General features: G+C 43.1%; 1 protein-coding gene across 1 annotated transcript in view; it reads left to right on the top strand.

The window, feature by feature from the left end:
• The first annotated feature begins 874 nt into the window (after positions 1–874).
• Positions 875–12,218, top strand: part of col27a1b (collagen, type XXVII, alpha 1b) — a 62,340-nt gene continuing 50,996 nt past the window's right edge. The window contains exons 1-4 of the mRNA XM_070965246.1: positions 875–1,439; positions 3,228–3,292; positions 7,318–8,639; positions 11,844–11,897. Coding sequence (XP_070821347.1) covers positions 1,387–1,439; positions 3,228–3,292; positions 7,318–8,639; positions 11,844–11,897 — 1,494 coding nt within the window. The 5' untranslated portion in view covers positions 875–1,386. The remainder of the gene's footprint in view (positions 1,440–3,227; positions 3,293–7,317; positions 8,640–11,843; positions 11,898–12,218) is intronic.

Genomic DNA, 12,218 nt, shown 5'->3' on the forward strand with positions numbered 1-12,218 from the left:
CCTTTTAACGGGGAAAAAAATGAAAAAAAAAAAAAACCTCAGGAAGAGGAAAGAGGAAGCATCCCTCTCCTATGATGGACAGACATACAATAGATATGTACAGAAAAGATTGAGAAAAATCACAATAAACTGACATTTTGGTGACAAAAACACAGATCTCTGTAGACTAAAATTAAATATATTTAAGAGAGACAGTTTACTGGGGAGGCAATTACATGAAGGTCCTTCTGACACCAAGGACATGTCCTGCATTTCTGGCTCCAATGATTTCAGGTTTTTTGTGAGCCAGAATGCAGTTTTTATTGGAGGGGGACCAATAAATCAAATGGCTGATATTATCACAGATATAAATGTCGACACTCACATCTGCAGGTAACAAGAAGTATATTACAGTATGCAAATGTCAAAGAAATATCTTTGGTAAATTAGAAATAAAATGCTTAAGTTTGACCACAAGAGAGCGATAAAGAAATGGATAAAGCAATCTCAGCTCAAGGTCCACTTACTTGCTTGTTGTGGAGCTTTCCAGCGGTATTATAGGAAAGTTTTCAGGATTTTTTTAAATTTTATTTTTTATTTTTTTGTGGTGTTTGGTGAAAGTTTGCAACAGGTGGGCATGGGGGGACCAGAGGGGCCCTCAGTGTTACCAAAAGTCTTGCGGCAGCCCTGAAAAGACTTGAAATGCAACAAGCAGCTAGTGGCTGACAGGCGTACAACTCATTTACGCATTCATTTATTACCACACATGATGAGCAGCTGCACACACTGCACATGTCCCACTCCCACATGCAAATCCGACAGGGTCCCGCTTCCTAAAAAGACACACCTCCAGCAGCGGCAGCAGCGTCTCTGCTACAAATGTGTTTCCCTGGATGTCAGCTGAGGGCGACAGAGGGAGGTGTTCCCCCTTCCCGGTTCTCAAGATTTTCCTCAGTCCACAATAAACTTTCATTTTGGGAAGTCGACACACACACATACACACTCACGTACACACACAGCGGAGGTCGTCATCCTGTCCTGCAGCGGAAAGAAAGTCGGACAAGGCTTGACTTGACGTCCACTGTACTTTAACAAAACGCGCGAAAGGAGGAAGGAGAAACCACGGCAAGCGCACAGGTGGAGCTCTCCGGAGCGTCTTTTTTTTTTTTTTTATTATTTAGTATCATCTTGTGGAGGGCACCACAGGGACAAGAAGAGACAAGACAATGACAGAGAGCAGCCTTTACATCGCTGCCTCATCCCGCAGTGTCTGATCCGCTGTTTCGGTGTTGTTGCCCGGCACGTTCACTCCTCGCGCGACCCTCAAGCAACACCTGGAATGGAAAAAGTTGATCTGCCTCGTCCGGACTGCAGGAGAAACTCCCAAGAAAGAATGAAGTAACCGCTATGGAGCCGGACAATGCCCCGTACTCCAAACTCAAAACCACTGGAGTCGGGGGGTGAGTCGATCCATTCTGAAGTACAAAGGAAATAACATTTCTTTGATTTTTTTCCCCCTCAGGTTCATAGATATTCGTGTCCTCGTGAACATCACCTGCGTCTGCTTCAGTGTGTCATATCCACTTGAAGGTGATATTCGTGTTAAGTTGTTGCATTGATGTTGTAGCACAGCCAACACAAGCAGTCTGCTGCTAAGCTGTATCCTGAGAAGTAACACAAATTTAAAGTTCACGTTTGGAAAACTTGGGCAGTGAGATACTCGAACAGGTGGTATGGTTTAAAAGGTTGCAGGGAAGCTTATGGAAACAATTGTCTCTGCTCTTCGGACTGTTCAGTGGAAGCCAGTGTAGTCTGCTGTACTGTTTCTTGGAGTTGTGTCTCTGCAGCTTGTATTAGAATGAGCTGCCAAATGATCTGGGACTGATTTGAGGGAGATGTATGAGAGGAGGAGAGCTCTCCTCCTCCTCCTCTTTTTCTCTCCTCCCCGCTGTGCATCTCACTCAGCTGGTTGGCCCTGCTGTCCCAATGGGAGGGGGAACAAAAGTTAAAATGTTGCATCATATAACCCCACACACCAGAGAGACTTGGTCACAAACTGCACCCTCTCTCCCTTTTTCTGGGGTTTCTGCTGTGTGAGAGCAGTGAATGGGATGCAAAGACGAGGCAGGGGAAATTTAAAATAAGCTTCAGGCAGCGTGTCAGTGGTTGACCAGTGGCTTTGTGCGGCCCTCTGGAAAACCATTAATGCAAAAGATGCTCTGTCACTGCCATCACTGTGGCACAGCCTGGTTCACTTCAAACGCCGCTCGCTCGACAGGCGTCCAGTTTCATCCACTGCATGCAACCTAATGATTAGCTCTAAGAGTGTATCCTGCTGATAATACGAGTCCACACTCATCAGAGGTCATTTAACACCTTTGGAAACATAACATCTCGACATGTGAGCTGCCAACATCCCTTTTATCACTTGTTTTGCGAGAGAAGCGTCGCAGAAACATCAGTGGTTTAAAATTGGCTGTTCATTGGCTGATGTGGGCCGATAGGGATGGGGTGATGAATGTCCCTGTTGTCATGTGAAAAGAGTTGATCTAATGGTCTTTTATGGACTGCGCCTTTTTACATCCACACACACACGCACACACGCACACACACACACACACACACACACACACACACACACACACACACACACACACACACACACACACACAAAACCATTTCAAAACCAGCATCCTGCAATTTTCTTTCACTTTTCACTTGAATTGGAGGCTTGAAGGTGATGCTGTGTTTTTTCGGTTTGTCAGCGGTGGTCCTGTGGGAGTGCTCACTTAGCCACGCTGAGCACTGGCTTATCTGGTCAGGCAGCAAGACAAGACAAAGCTTGCTGACTTGAAACGGATGTTCGACTCTTTGAGCAGTGCAGAGCTGCTGATGCCCTCCCGCAGCAGGTCTCATCACCATGGGAGGTGGAAATCCAGGAGTTTATGGCATTTAAAGAGTGTTGAACAAGTAGCGGATTGATACAATAATCAGGCCCATCTACTGGTTACTGCTTCAAAGATGCAACAATGATGTTGTTTTTTGTGTTGCATCATGATGAAGCCTTGAATGAATGAATGAAACATAAGCAAATTACCTTTTGTTGAGAATGCATCATTGCTTTTGACATTTTAGAGAATGAACCATCAACTATTAATGAACTGTAAAGAAACATCTCCTAGATGATCTGTAGCCTACCTTGACTCTCTGCCATAATGTTTTTCCAACCCTTTTGTCTTTCTCTGTAGGAGAGTTCTGATTCTTTGGGCTATACTCTGTTGCACCTGCTCTCTAAGGCTAGCACAAGCACAAGGTAAGCACACTTCATGACAAGGATGGGGGAATGTTTGCTTTTCTCGTTACGCAAAGACATTATTGAGCAGGCAGTGTCTCAGATGTGCCTCACCAGCAGTGTGGGAAAGAGGAAATTAAAATTGATTTATTGGAGGTTAGAGTGACCCTTTCAGGTTTGTCCTGTGCACTGCACCTCGGTGAGACTATTCACATCCTGGACTGGGTGACATTATCATTATGTGACATTAAATAGCCATGGAACACAAGGTAAAAATAACCCTTGTAAGTAAGTACAGTGCCCCAACATGGGCCCCTTGTGCACATATTTATCCTTGTTATCCAGGGATTATCTGTGACCAAAGTGATCAGCATCCACATTTTCCAGCTTAGTCAGCTGTACCTCTGTCAGCATCGCCAAAAACTCTGATTCAGTGTGATTACTCTTCCCTGGAAAGCATATCAAGTCTTTGTTGGGAATTGGCTGCTGTTCTTCGCCTTTTTCCATCAAGTGGATGTTGTGCACTGAACGCGTGAACTGTTTTAGCCGAAAACGGCGGATGTTGCTCAGGATATGGATTCCTATTCATGGAATATCCAGCATTAGACACATCGTACTGGTGTTAAAAACCATTCAACGTTCTCTTCTTAGCCCAAACAAGCCCCATACCCCTCTCTGGTAAAGGCTTCCAAGGCGTTACATGACCCATCAGTCCTGATTCCCGAAGTCTTCTCTGCTTAAAGTGCACTCTGTCTCATGTTGACTCACATTCAGCTGTGTCTAGATGTCTGATGCAGTCAGCTTTCTGTTACACACCTTAAAGACCTTTTTATTGCCTGATTTTGCTGTCAGTCAGATTTTATTTTTCTGATCTCATTCAATCAGAGCTCTTCCCAGTTTCTAGATGCCTTCTGATAATGTAAGCCACTGCACTCAGTGATTGCTGTTTCTGCCAATTGCTGCTTGATATTTTCCTCCACTGATGACTGCTGAGACAGATTTTTATATGCAAGGACCTGTTCATTTGCAAACTCTCAGATTCCAATGAGACTATAAATGTGTCCCTTGATGAAACAGAGTGCCTGGGAAAACAGTTCTGCTGGTATTCAAACCTGCAGACAGTTCTTGCATCATTTGTAAGATAAATTCTCTTTCTGTCTGCTCATTTCGTGAGAAGATGACTTGCAGAGAAAGCCGATCATATGGAAAGTGACTGTGCAATCGCATGCTATTGTATTGTTTGTGTGATTGTTGCTGGCCATGCTCCAGTTCTTCGACTGTTACTTCTATATATAGTTACCATACAAGTGCCGTCGCATTTCATCAGAGGGGTCAGGACCTGATCAAGGTCAGCCAAAGTGCAGCAGATTTGGAGGCTCTGTCTGTCACTCGATGCAATACCAGTCTCCACCCAGATGGTGGCTCACCTGTAAGGGCTGGGAATCAAACCAGCAACCCCCCCACCTCTACCCTGAAGCCATCCTTTTGCCAGAAAACTCAACTCAGAAGTCTCAATAATAACGATGATAGTAAATAATTCATAAATTGGAAAATGCACTCACTGATGTAAGGAATTGTGATGTCCCATTGCTCATTCAACCATCCATTTCAATGTATCCTGGAAAAAAGATTAACTGAGACAATATTTTGAATGAGTTTTCTTTGGTGATTTCTGCTGGCCTGTAGATGCATTCGTGTGCTGAGTCAGAAGCCAGCAATTCACTCCCTGTTTTTTGAGAAACAATGTAACCCAAAAACATCTTTGGATGCCGAGTTCTTGAAAGACTTTCATCTGTCTATAAACACAGGTTGTCCTGAATGCTAAGAACCAGCTGTGTTGCTTAGTGTCAGTGCTTTTCCTGAATTAACAAATGAAGTGTCTGTCTGTTTCTATTCTTTGACTCCACTTTTCAGAATTTCGACTATAAAGCAGCCACATGAAATGTTGCATTGACGGCGTGCGAGTAGTGGAAATGAACTAGTCTGTGCACTTGCCTCCTTTCTGAGAAGAGTTGTGTTCTGGAGCTGTGTTTCTAGCATGTGTTATGCTCTGTTTTTTTGTATTCAGCTCATTAGGAGGTCACAAAAAGCCTTAGGTGGCCAGTCTACCAGCTCAGATTTAGACTTGCGAGGCAAGGCCCTGAAAGTGGATCACAAATCAGAAAATGAAAGAAGTAATTTGGCACACCATCATTAACAATTCAAATGAGCGCTATATGTGAATTTCAGCTGAAGACAGTCTTTCAGTTCTTTTTTTCACTTCATGTTTGATGTTTCCTTTGAATGTGTGGGTTTTCCAATCGAGCTGACCTCCCACTGCCTGCAAACACTGAGCAGGGTTTCCCTCCTAACATATCTAGTGTCTACATTATTTCTCCTCTGCTGAGCCGTAATTCATCATTCAGCACTTTATTTTAGTCTTGCACACATTTGTTTGGTTTTAGTCGAGAAAAGGACAGATTTTGAGATCTGTCTGTTAAGCTTTTAGTTACGACATTGCAAGTACTGAGGGGATTAGCGTACTTTGTTCTGGATATGCTGATTGGTCAGGGATGATCAGTTCCTCTTTATTTTCCAGACTTGCTAAATCAAACAAAAAAGCTCTTGTTTGACATAACTGATGACTTGCACCGGTGTCTAACAATAGACAATACTATGATATTGGGAACATTTCCAGTCTGTTTTGATGTTCGAAACAAAAACAGATTTAGCTGTCTGAGAGTGCTGAATGTTGTGCTTGCGAAAATAATAACCCAGATTTAGCATGACCTTGGTGCTGTAGTTTCAGTGTTTCTTGGACTGGGATTTTTTGTTGTGTTTAGGGTTCACAAAGACCATCATTTTTTCATTTAGAGGTTAAATCATGACTTTTTTCCCCTCTAATTTGAGCTTTTGTGAAATACTAAATTGTGTCAATTCAGGATTACAACCTAGAGAGGCATATCATTTTGTTATGAATGATATATGTATATGTTATCCTGTCTCTATGTGCACTGTGATGGGTGGTCACCGCTAGCTAAAGAGATACTTTAAGTGAAAAGGCAAACCACTCTTGCTCAAAAGGTGCATTAATGTAAAGAATACTTAAGTGGAATAAAGGCTGTGTCTTACTACAGTGAAATGTGGATTCATTTAAAGTCTTATATTCTGGAAAGGTGGGACCCAATCAGAAGCAATATATAGAACAACGCCATAATGTGTGAAAATTACCCTGAGTTTCCTCCCGTGAGATGCATGTAGCGATTAAAAACCTGCAGAAAGCACTGCAGTATGTTTCCATGAGCTTGGGCCCTGTCAGACCGATCATGTTTAATTATCAGACGTTACCAGATAAAGTGAGATGGCTTTTCTGTCTCTGCAGGAATGCACCTCTTAAAAACCCACCACTGTCCTCTCCAGGGACCCGTTGAGCCTCCGTTTCCTGAGAGCGTTCTAATTAAGACTGATGTAACCATTACATAATTGGCGGCAATCCCCAAAACTGGATGTTGATGTGTGGCCCTATCAGAAATTTTATGCAGCCTTTTTAAATTGCTTTTTGCTGCAGGATTTCCATTCGTCTAACTTTAAACTTGCGAACTCCCAGCCCGGCATCACAACATCATTATCACTTACATTACTGCACTATTGTTTTTTCGGTTCATGGTTTGCAAATCAGTGCACCACAGAGAGAGGTTGTTAATAGGTGCCTTATGCAAATTAATATGGTATTGTCTTTTAAATAGCTTATTAAGTGCACATACCATAAAGTGAAATGTGTTATGCAATTAACTTTTTTCTTTCCCCTTTTATCGTCACATTTATATATTGTAATAATTTTCCTTTTATGCTCCTCTGTAAAACCCTTTGCAGTTATACCTTTGCCAAAGTGTTGAATAAAAGTTACTTGGGGAAAAAAGGCCTGTTTTTTAGGCAAAGGCATGTACACGTTCTGTTGTGTTATATAAGCTTATGACTCATGATATCATGGTTTTGCAAAAAGTTAGTTTCTGCTGATGCTACAAAGCTAAGAGTCACTGACTTCTCTCTCTTTTGTTTATCTAAAGATGTGGATGTTCTGCAGCAGCTTGGGCTTTCTGGGCGAAGGGCAGGTGGGTCGCCATCTTCAGGCGCTCGATCCATCCCTAATGGCATCATCCCCTTCAAGTCTGGAGTTATCCTCACCCCGAGGGCACGTATCCAGGTGCCTCTGCGCACTGTTATCCCTGCTACCTACAGCTCCACCAATCTCTCCCTGATCCTCAGCTTGTCTGTTCATCGCATCAACAGCGCTTTTCTTTTCTCGGTTCTGTCCAAGAAGAGGAAAGTGCAGCTCGGAGTGCAGTTCATACCGGGCAAGGTCCTGGTGCAGGTGGGCCAGAGGAGCTCTGTGAGTTTTGACTATGATGTCCACGATGGCCAGTGGCACAGTCTGGCCTTGGATATCCAAGGCCACCGGGTGTTTTTACACACTTCTTGTGGAAAGGAAAGTGTGCATGCAGATTTAGGTACCAAAAAAGAGGAGGCCCTGGATGCAGGTGGCTCTTTCCTGCTGGGAAAAATGAACCACAACTCGGTGCCGTTTGAAGGTGCCATCTGTCAGTTTGACATTTATCCCCCTGCTAAGGCAGCTCATAACTATTGTGATTACATTAAGAAACACTGCAGAGAAGCCGACACGTATCGGCCCGTGTTTCCACCCCTGCTACCTCTATTTTCCACAGACCCAAACATTACTGTCACTCACATAACTCCACCATCATTGGCGGAGGTATCCCATAAGGCCCAGAGACCAACTTTGGCCTTCTCTGAGGAAAGCACCAGGACTACGTTTCTTGTTCCAACTGAGCGCTCACTGATGCTGAATGAAACATCTGCGTATCAGACTGCGAGCACTCCAAAACCTGGTGCTGTGTCTGTTTCTCCACCGGTTCGTCCAGGGTTGGAAAGTCCGTTTAAATTTCCGACTCAAACAGCTACCACATCTCTTAGGATCAGCGTGACACCACAAAACCCCAAACCAACCTCACACGACAGCGCCAGAAAGAACACAAAGCAAGGAGATGCTAATTCTCAGAGACCTTCTGTTGAAAATATGGATTTACCTGCTCCCACCGCACCATCCCAAAGAAAACCAAACCTCCAGACCACAGCTGCTTTCACACAGGGGTCCCCTTCCAACGCCTACCTTCCCCATGAACAGCAGTGGACCACAGTAGCTTCAAAGAAACCTGAGCCAAAAGTGACCAGTGTGCAGGATGTCAAACCCACCTTGCTTATTCCAGTCACTCCAGCTGCAACAGATGGCTTCCAAACATTTGACCTGGAACCGACCCAGTTCTCACTGCTGGCTGGACCACCTGGACAAAAGGGAGAACCAGGACCGCCGGTGAGTGTATGAGCTCGAAACAAACACAGCACACACCTGCTCCTGAAACCCCTGAGTATATGCATGTCTCTCGCACCTTTGAGCCACAATAAGTGCTTCTTTGTGTGTTTATCTTATCACATGCATACAGTCTACTATTTTAGTAGACTTTTTTTTTTTTTTACTAGACAATTTTAGTAGCTTACGAATTAGAGCGTTTGAATTGTAACAGATACACATTACTTTGCTTCAGGCCAATTTCCTAATACATCTGTGGATCACAACAATATACAGCGTGTGAGATTATTGTTTAAAGGTGGTTTGCCTTTCTTTGATGTCCAGAACTGCTGCTGACGTGTCTCGTGCTTGTGCGGTTTTGTGAATCTGGCAGTCACCAATCATTTAATCTCTGAAGTGTTTGCTTATGTGACAGTAGTGTGTCAGCTGTGTTAATGATTCAGAAGTGCTCCATTTCCCTTCCTCAGGTTTTTCCTTTCCTGCTTGCATGAAATACTGGCTTGTGGTGCCCTGCCAGATTGCAGCAGTGGTAGAAATAGTCAGGTTCATAGTTGGTCTTCGCCAGTTAGTGTTTGTCTGAGTGAAGGGGCTGGCGGTGAGGTGTTAGATTCCTCTGAGGGGGAGTGTGACTGCTCAGAGAATGGATACTTTTAAAGTAGGGTCAAAGGTGAAAACGGATTAAGCGCTTGCGCACAATTAACCATTTAAAGTAAAAATTTTAAAGGCTATGCAATATACAGGCAGTGCTTTATCTTTATTATTGAGAGCTGTAGTGTTTTTCTCATTTTAAGCACCCCTGACTTTTTTGGTAGGAGTGCTGGCCTGATGTGCAGGAATTGCAGGAAATGGAAATTTACCTTTTAGTTCGAGACTTAACATTTTTTTTTAATTTGCAGTTCAATGAAACTTCTAATTCTTTCTAAATATTTGACTGTAACTATAACAGTCTTGACTGTAGGTCTGAGGTTTTGCATGTCTGTGAAAAAGACCTAGTATTGCTTGCATCACACAACAGGCTTCAGTTTTAAAATGCCAGAACTGAAAAGTTAGTAATGAAGAGAAATGTAAACAATCGTTTTAATGAGATCAGTGTGTGTCTGCAGTGTGAAGACTGCAGACTAAGACCGAGCTTTTGAAGTTCAGAGCACAGTGTTGGAGACGAACATATTTCACCCTGTCATTCATGAACCCGTGTTGACAGTTGACTATATACATTCACATTGGCCATGTGGTCCTGACAGGCAGTGCTCCTCTGTTCAACACAAAATGGTTACCCACATTTTCCATTGTTAAAAGAACTCTTCTGTCTTGTATTAGGTCATGCTTGACCAAAAGGAATGCTTTAAGTAAAGCTTTCCTGCTTTGGCAACGAGGGAAACCACAGCTTTGCATGCCCCTGAAGCCACTCATTTTTACGAGAGAGGAGTAACCGATCCAGAGGTCTTTTGCCATCCTGCTGCTTGCTAATGTTTTAGTACACACTACAAAACAGATTGCTGAGTCAGGTGTAGAATCCAAATAATTTTCAGGCGGTCTTGTCTTCTGAATAGTTGTAGTGACGACTGGGAGCACGCTGTTGAGTTTCTGATCCTCTCCACTGGGATTTGGGTTGACGTTAGTGGGCCATGGACTGTTTAGAAGGGCATAAGCTTCAGCCGCTTACAAGAAAAGGAATGTCTTTGAAAGTAAATATGACAGATTCTTCTGCAGCATGTCAGCTCTGATAGATAAGAAAAGTGCTGATGAATACTTCAACAGGCAAGTTCTGAAGATGGGAGGATTGACGACTAGATAGTCAAGTAAGATCCTCAGTCGAGGACTAGAGACTTTTTACAGGTGTGATACTTGTTATATATCCACAGATAAACATCTCTGAAGAACGTCATGATGAACTGCAAGGTTCGTGGAACAATTAAACATACCTCATGAGTTTAATATGGAGGGGTTCTTCAAACCGCCACACAGTTTCTGTCGCATCCTTATAAAGTTCAGTGTTTCATTTACATTTATTCAGTAATAGCTAGCAGCTCAGTAATGCCAGGCTCGTGCACTGAGGCATGCAGGCTTTTAATTTGGTGAGGTGAGGTATTGTGAGTGGAAACATTGGATTGGTACGTGCTTTTCCACCCTTTTGAATTTTTGTTTTTGCAGTGGATGGAGATGCTACCTTGAAAGTTGAGCACCACTGGGATTTTCCACCTTGTTTCTGCAAGTTCAAATGATCTTGTTTGTCGCTGGCAGAGTAACAGCAGAGGCAGCATCAGAGTTTTCAGAGATAAAATACTTGAAAATAAGTATGTTTGCTTTTGTTTCACTTGAATCAAATAATTATTTGTGACAAAACAATTTCAAATCAAAGTATGGCTTGAGCCAAGAGTCTCTTGTCATGAATATTTATTGTTTGGAAATATTAATTCTATAAAGATGTGAGCCGTAGTGTTGCCTTGCCGCCTACCCTGCAGCTCCTACTGCTTATCATGTGTGTCTAAAGAATCGAAAGGTTGCTGAAATTCCTTTGGTTAAAAGAGTATAATTATAGCTGCTGGTCCTGTCTGAATCAGACAAAAGTGCTCTATACATCTGACATTATGACAGTAGCCCAATTTCAGCTGCCTTGAGCAGTTTTAAGGAGCATTTCTTTTTCCTCTCTGTAAACTTGTGGAGCCATGGGAAAATAAGTAACAAATCCTAACATCTCGAGCAAACACAGGTTGCTCAGATTGACCCCTCATTAGATTTGACCTTTCAGAGCTTTGCTAATCCATGGATGAAATTGTTTTAAAGCTAGCTGATGCCCATAATTAATGTGATTGGCTGTGGCTGGAACCAGTGCCGACCTCCCTGCCAGTACAATGAGTCAGACTTACAGTTCATTCGCTGTGGTGGTTTTGGACTGACATCGTATTGGCTGCAGGGGGACAGAGCTGCTCTCGTCTCTAACAAGACGCCCTCAAGCATGCCAGCATCTCACTGACTGCCCTGCAACTCTCAACTAACGTCATTAAAAGCGTAATGAGGGAAAAAAAACTCGCGTATTTGTTGATTGAATATCACGCTTGAGTGACTTTTACACCATTTTCACTGTGAACACTTGAAACTCTCTTTTACTGTTCAAGACTGTTCAAAAGGCAGCAACTCTTATTTTCTGCTTTGTGTTTATAGACTTGTCCCTCTGTCCCTGACATCTTTTATCTTTTTTCTTTTTAGGGCCTTCAAGGACTTCCTGGGTTGCCAGGAAAGCCAGGAAAGAGGGGCCCAAGGGTGAGTCTCCCAACCAGGCACAAGTTTCATATTTACCTTCCCACTGCTCCTCTTTTTTTCCATTAACGCTTTTCAGTGCCCCTGCAAAATCATCCCTGTGTATTGCACTGCATCTTAATGATGAAATAATTACGTCTGATCTGAGATTATACCCTTAGCACTGCACTGATATGGAGGACCTTTGAGCATTTTGATCAAGCACTCTCTGACATCTTTGGATTATGGAGCATTATTCAGTCAGACGTTAGTTTGCTTTGGCTCTGGTTTTGATCAAGCTGTGCTTCTCGGCTGCCAAGGTCCATTTGTAAAGCTGGAGAGCAA

The sequence above is a fragment of the Chaetodon trifascialis genome, chromosome 6 (assembly GCF_039877785.1).
Source record: "Chaetodon trifascialis isolate fChaTrf1 chromosome 6, fChaTrf1.hap1, whole genome shotgun sequence".
Taxonomy (NCBI): domain Eukaryota; kingdom Metazoa; phylum Chordata; class Actinopteri; order Chaetodontiformes; family Chaetodontidae; genus Chaetodon; species Chaetodon trifascialis.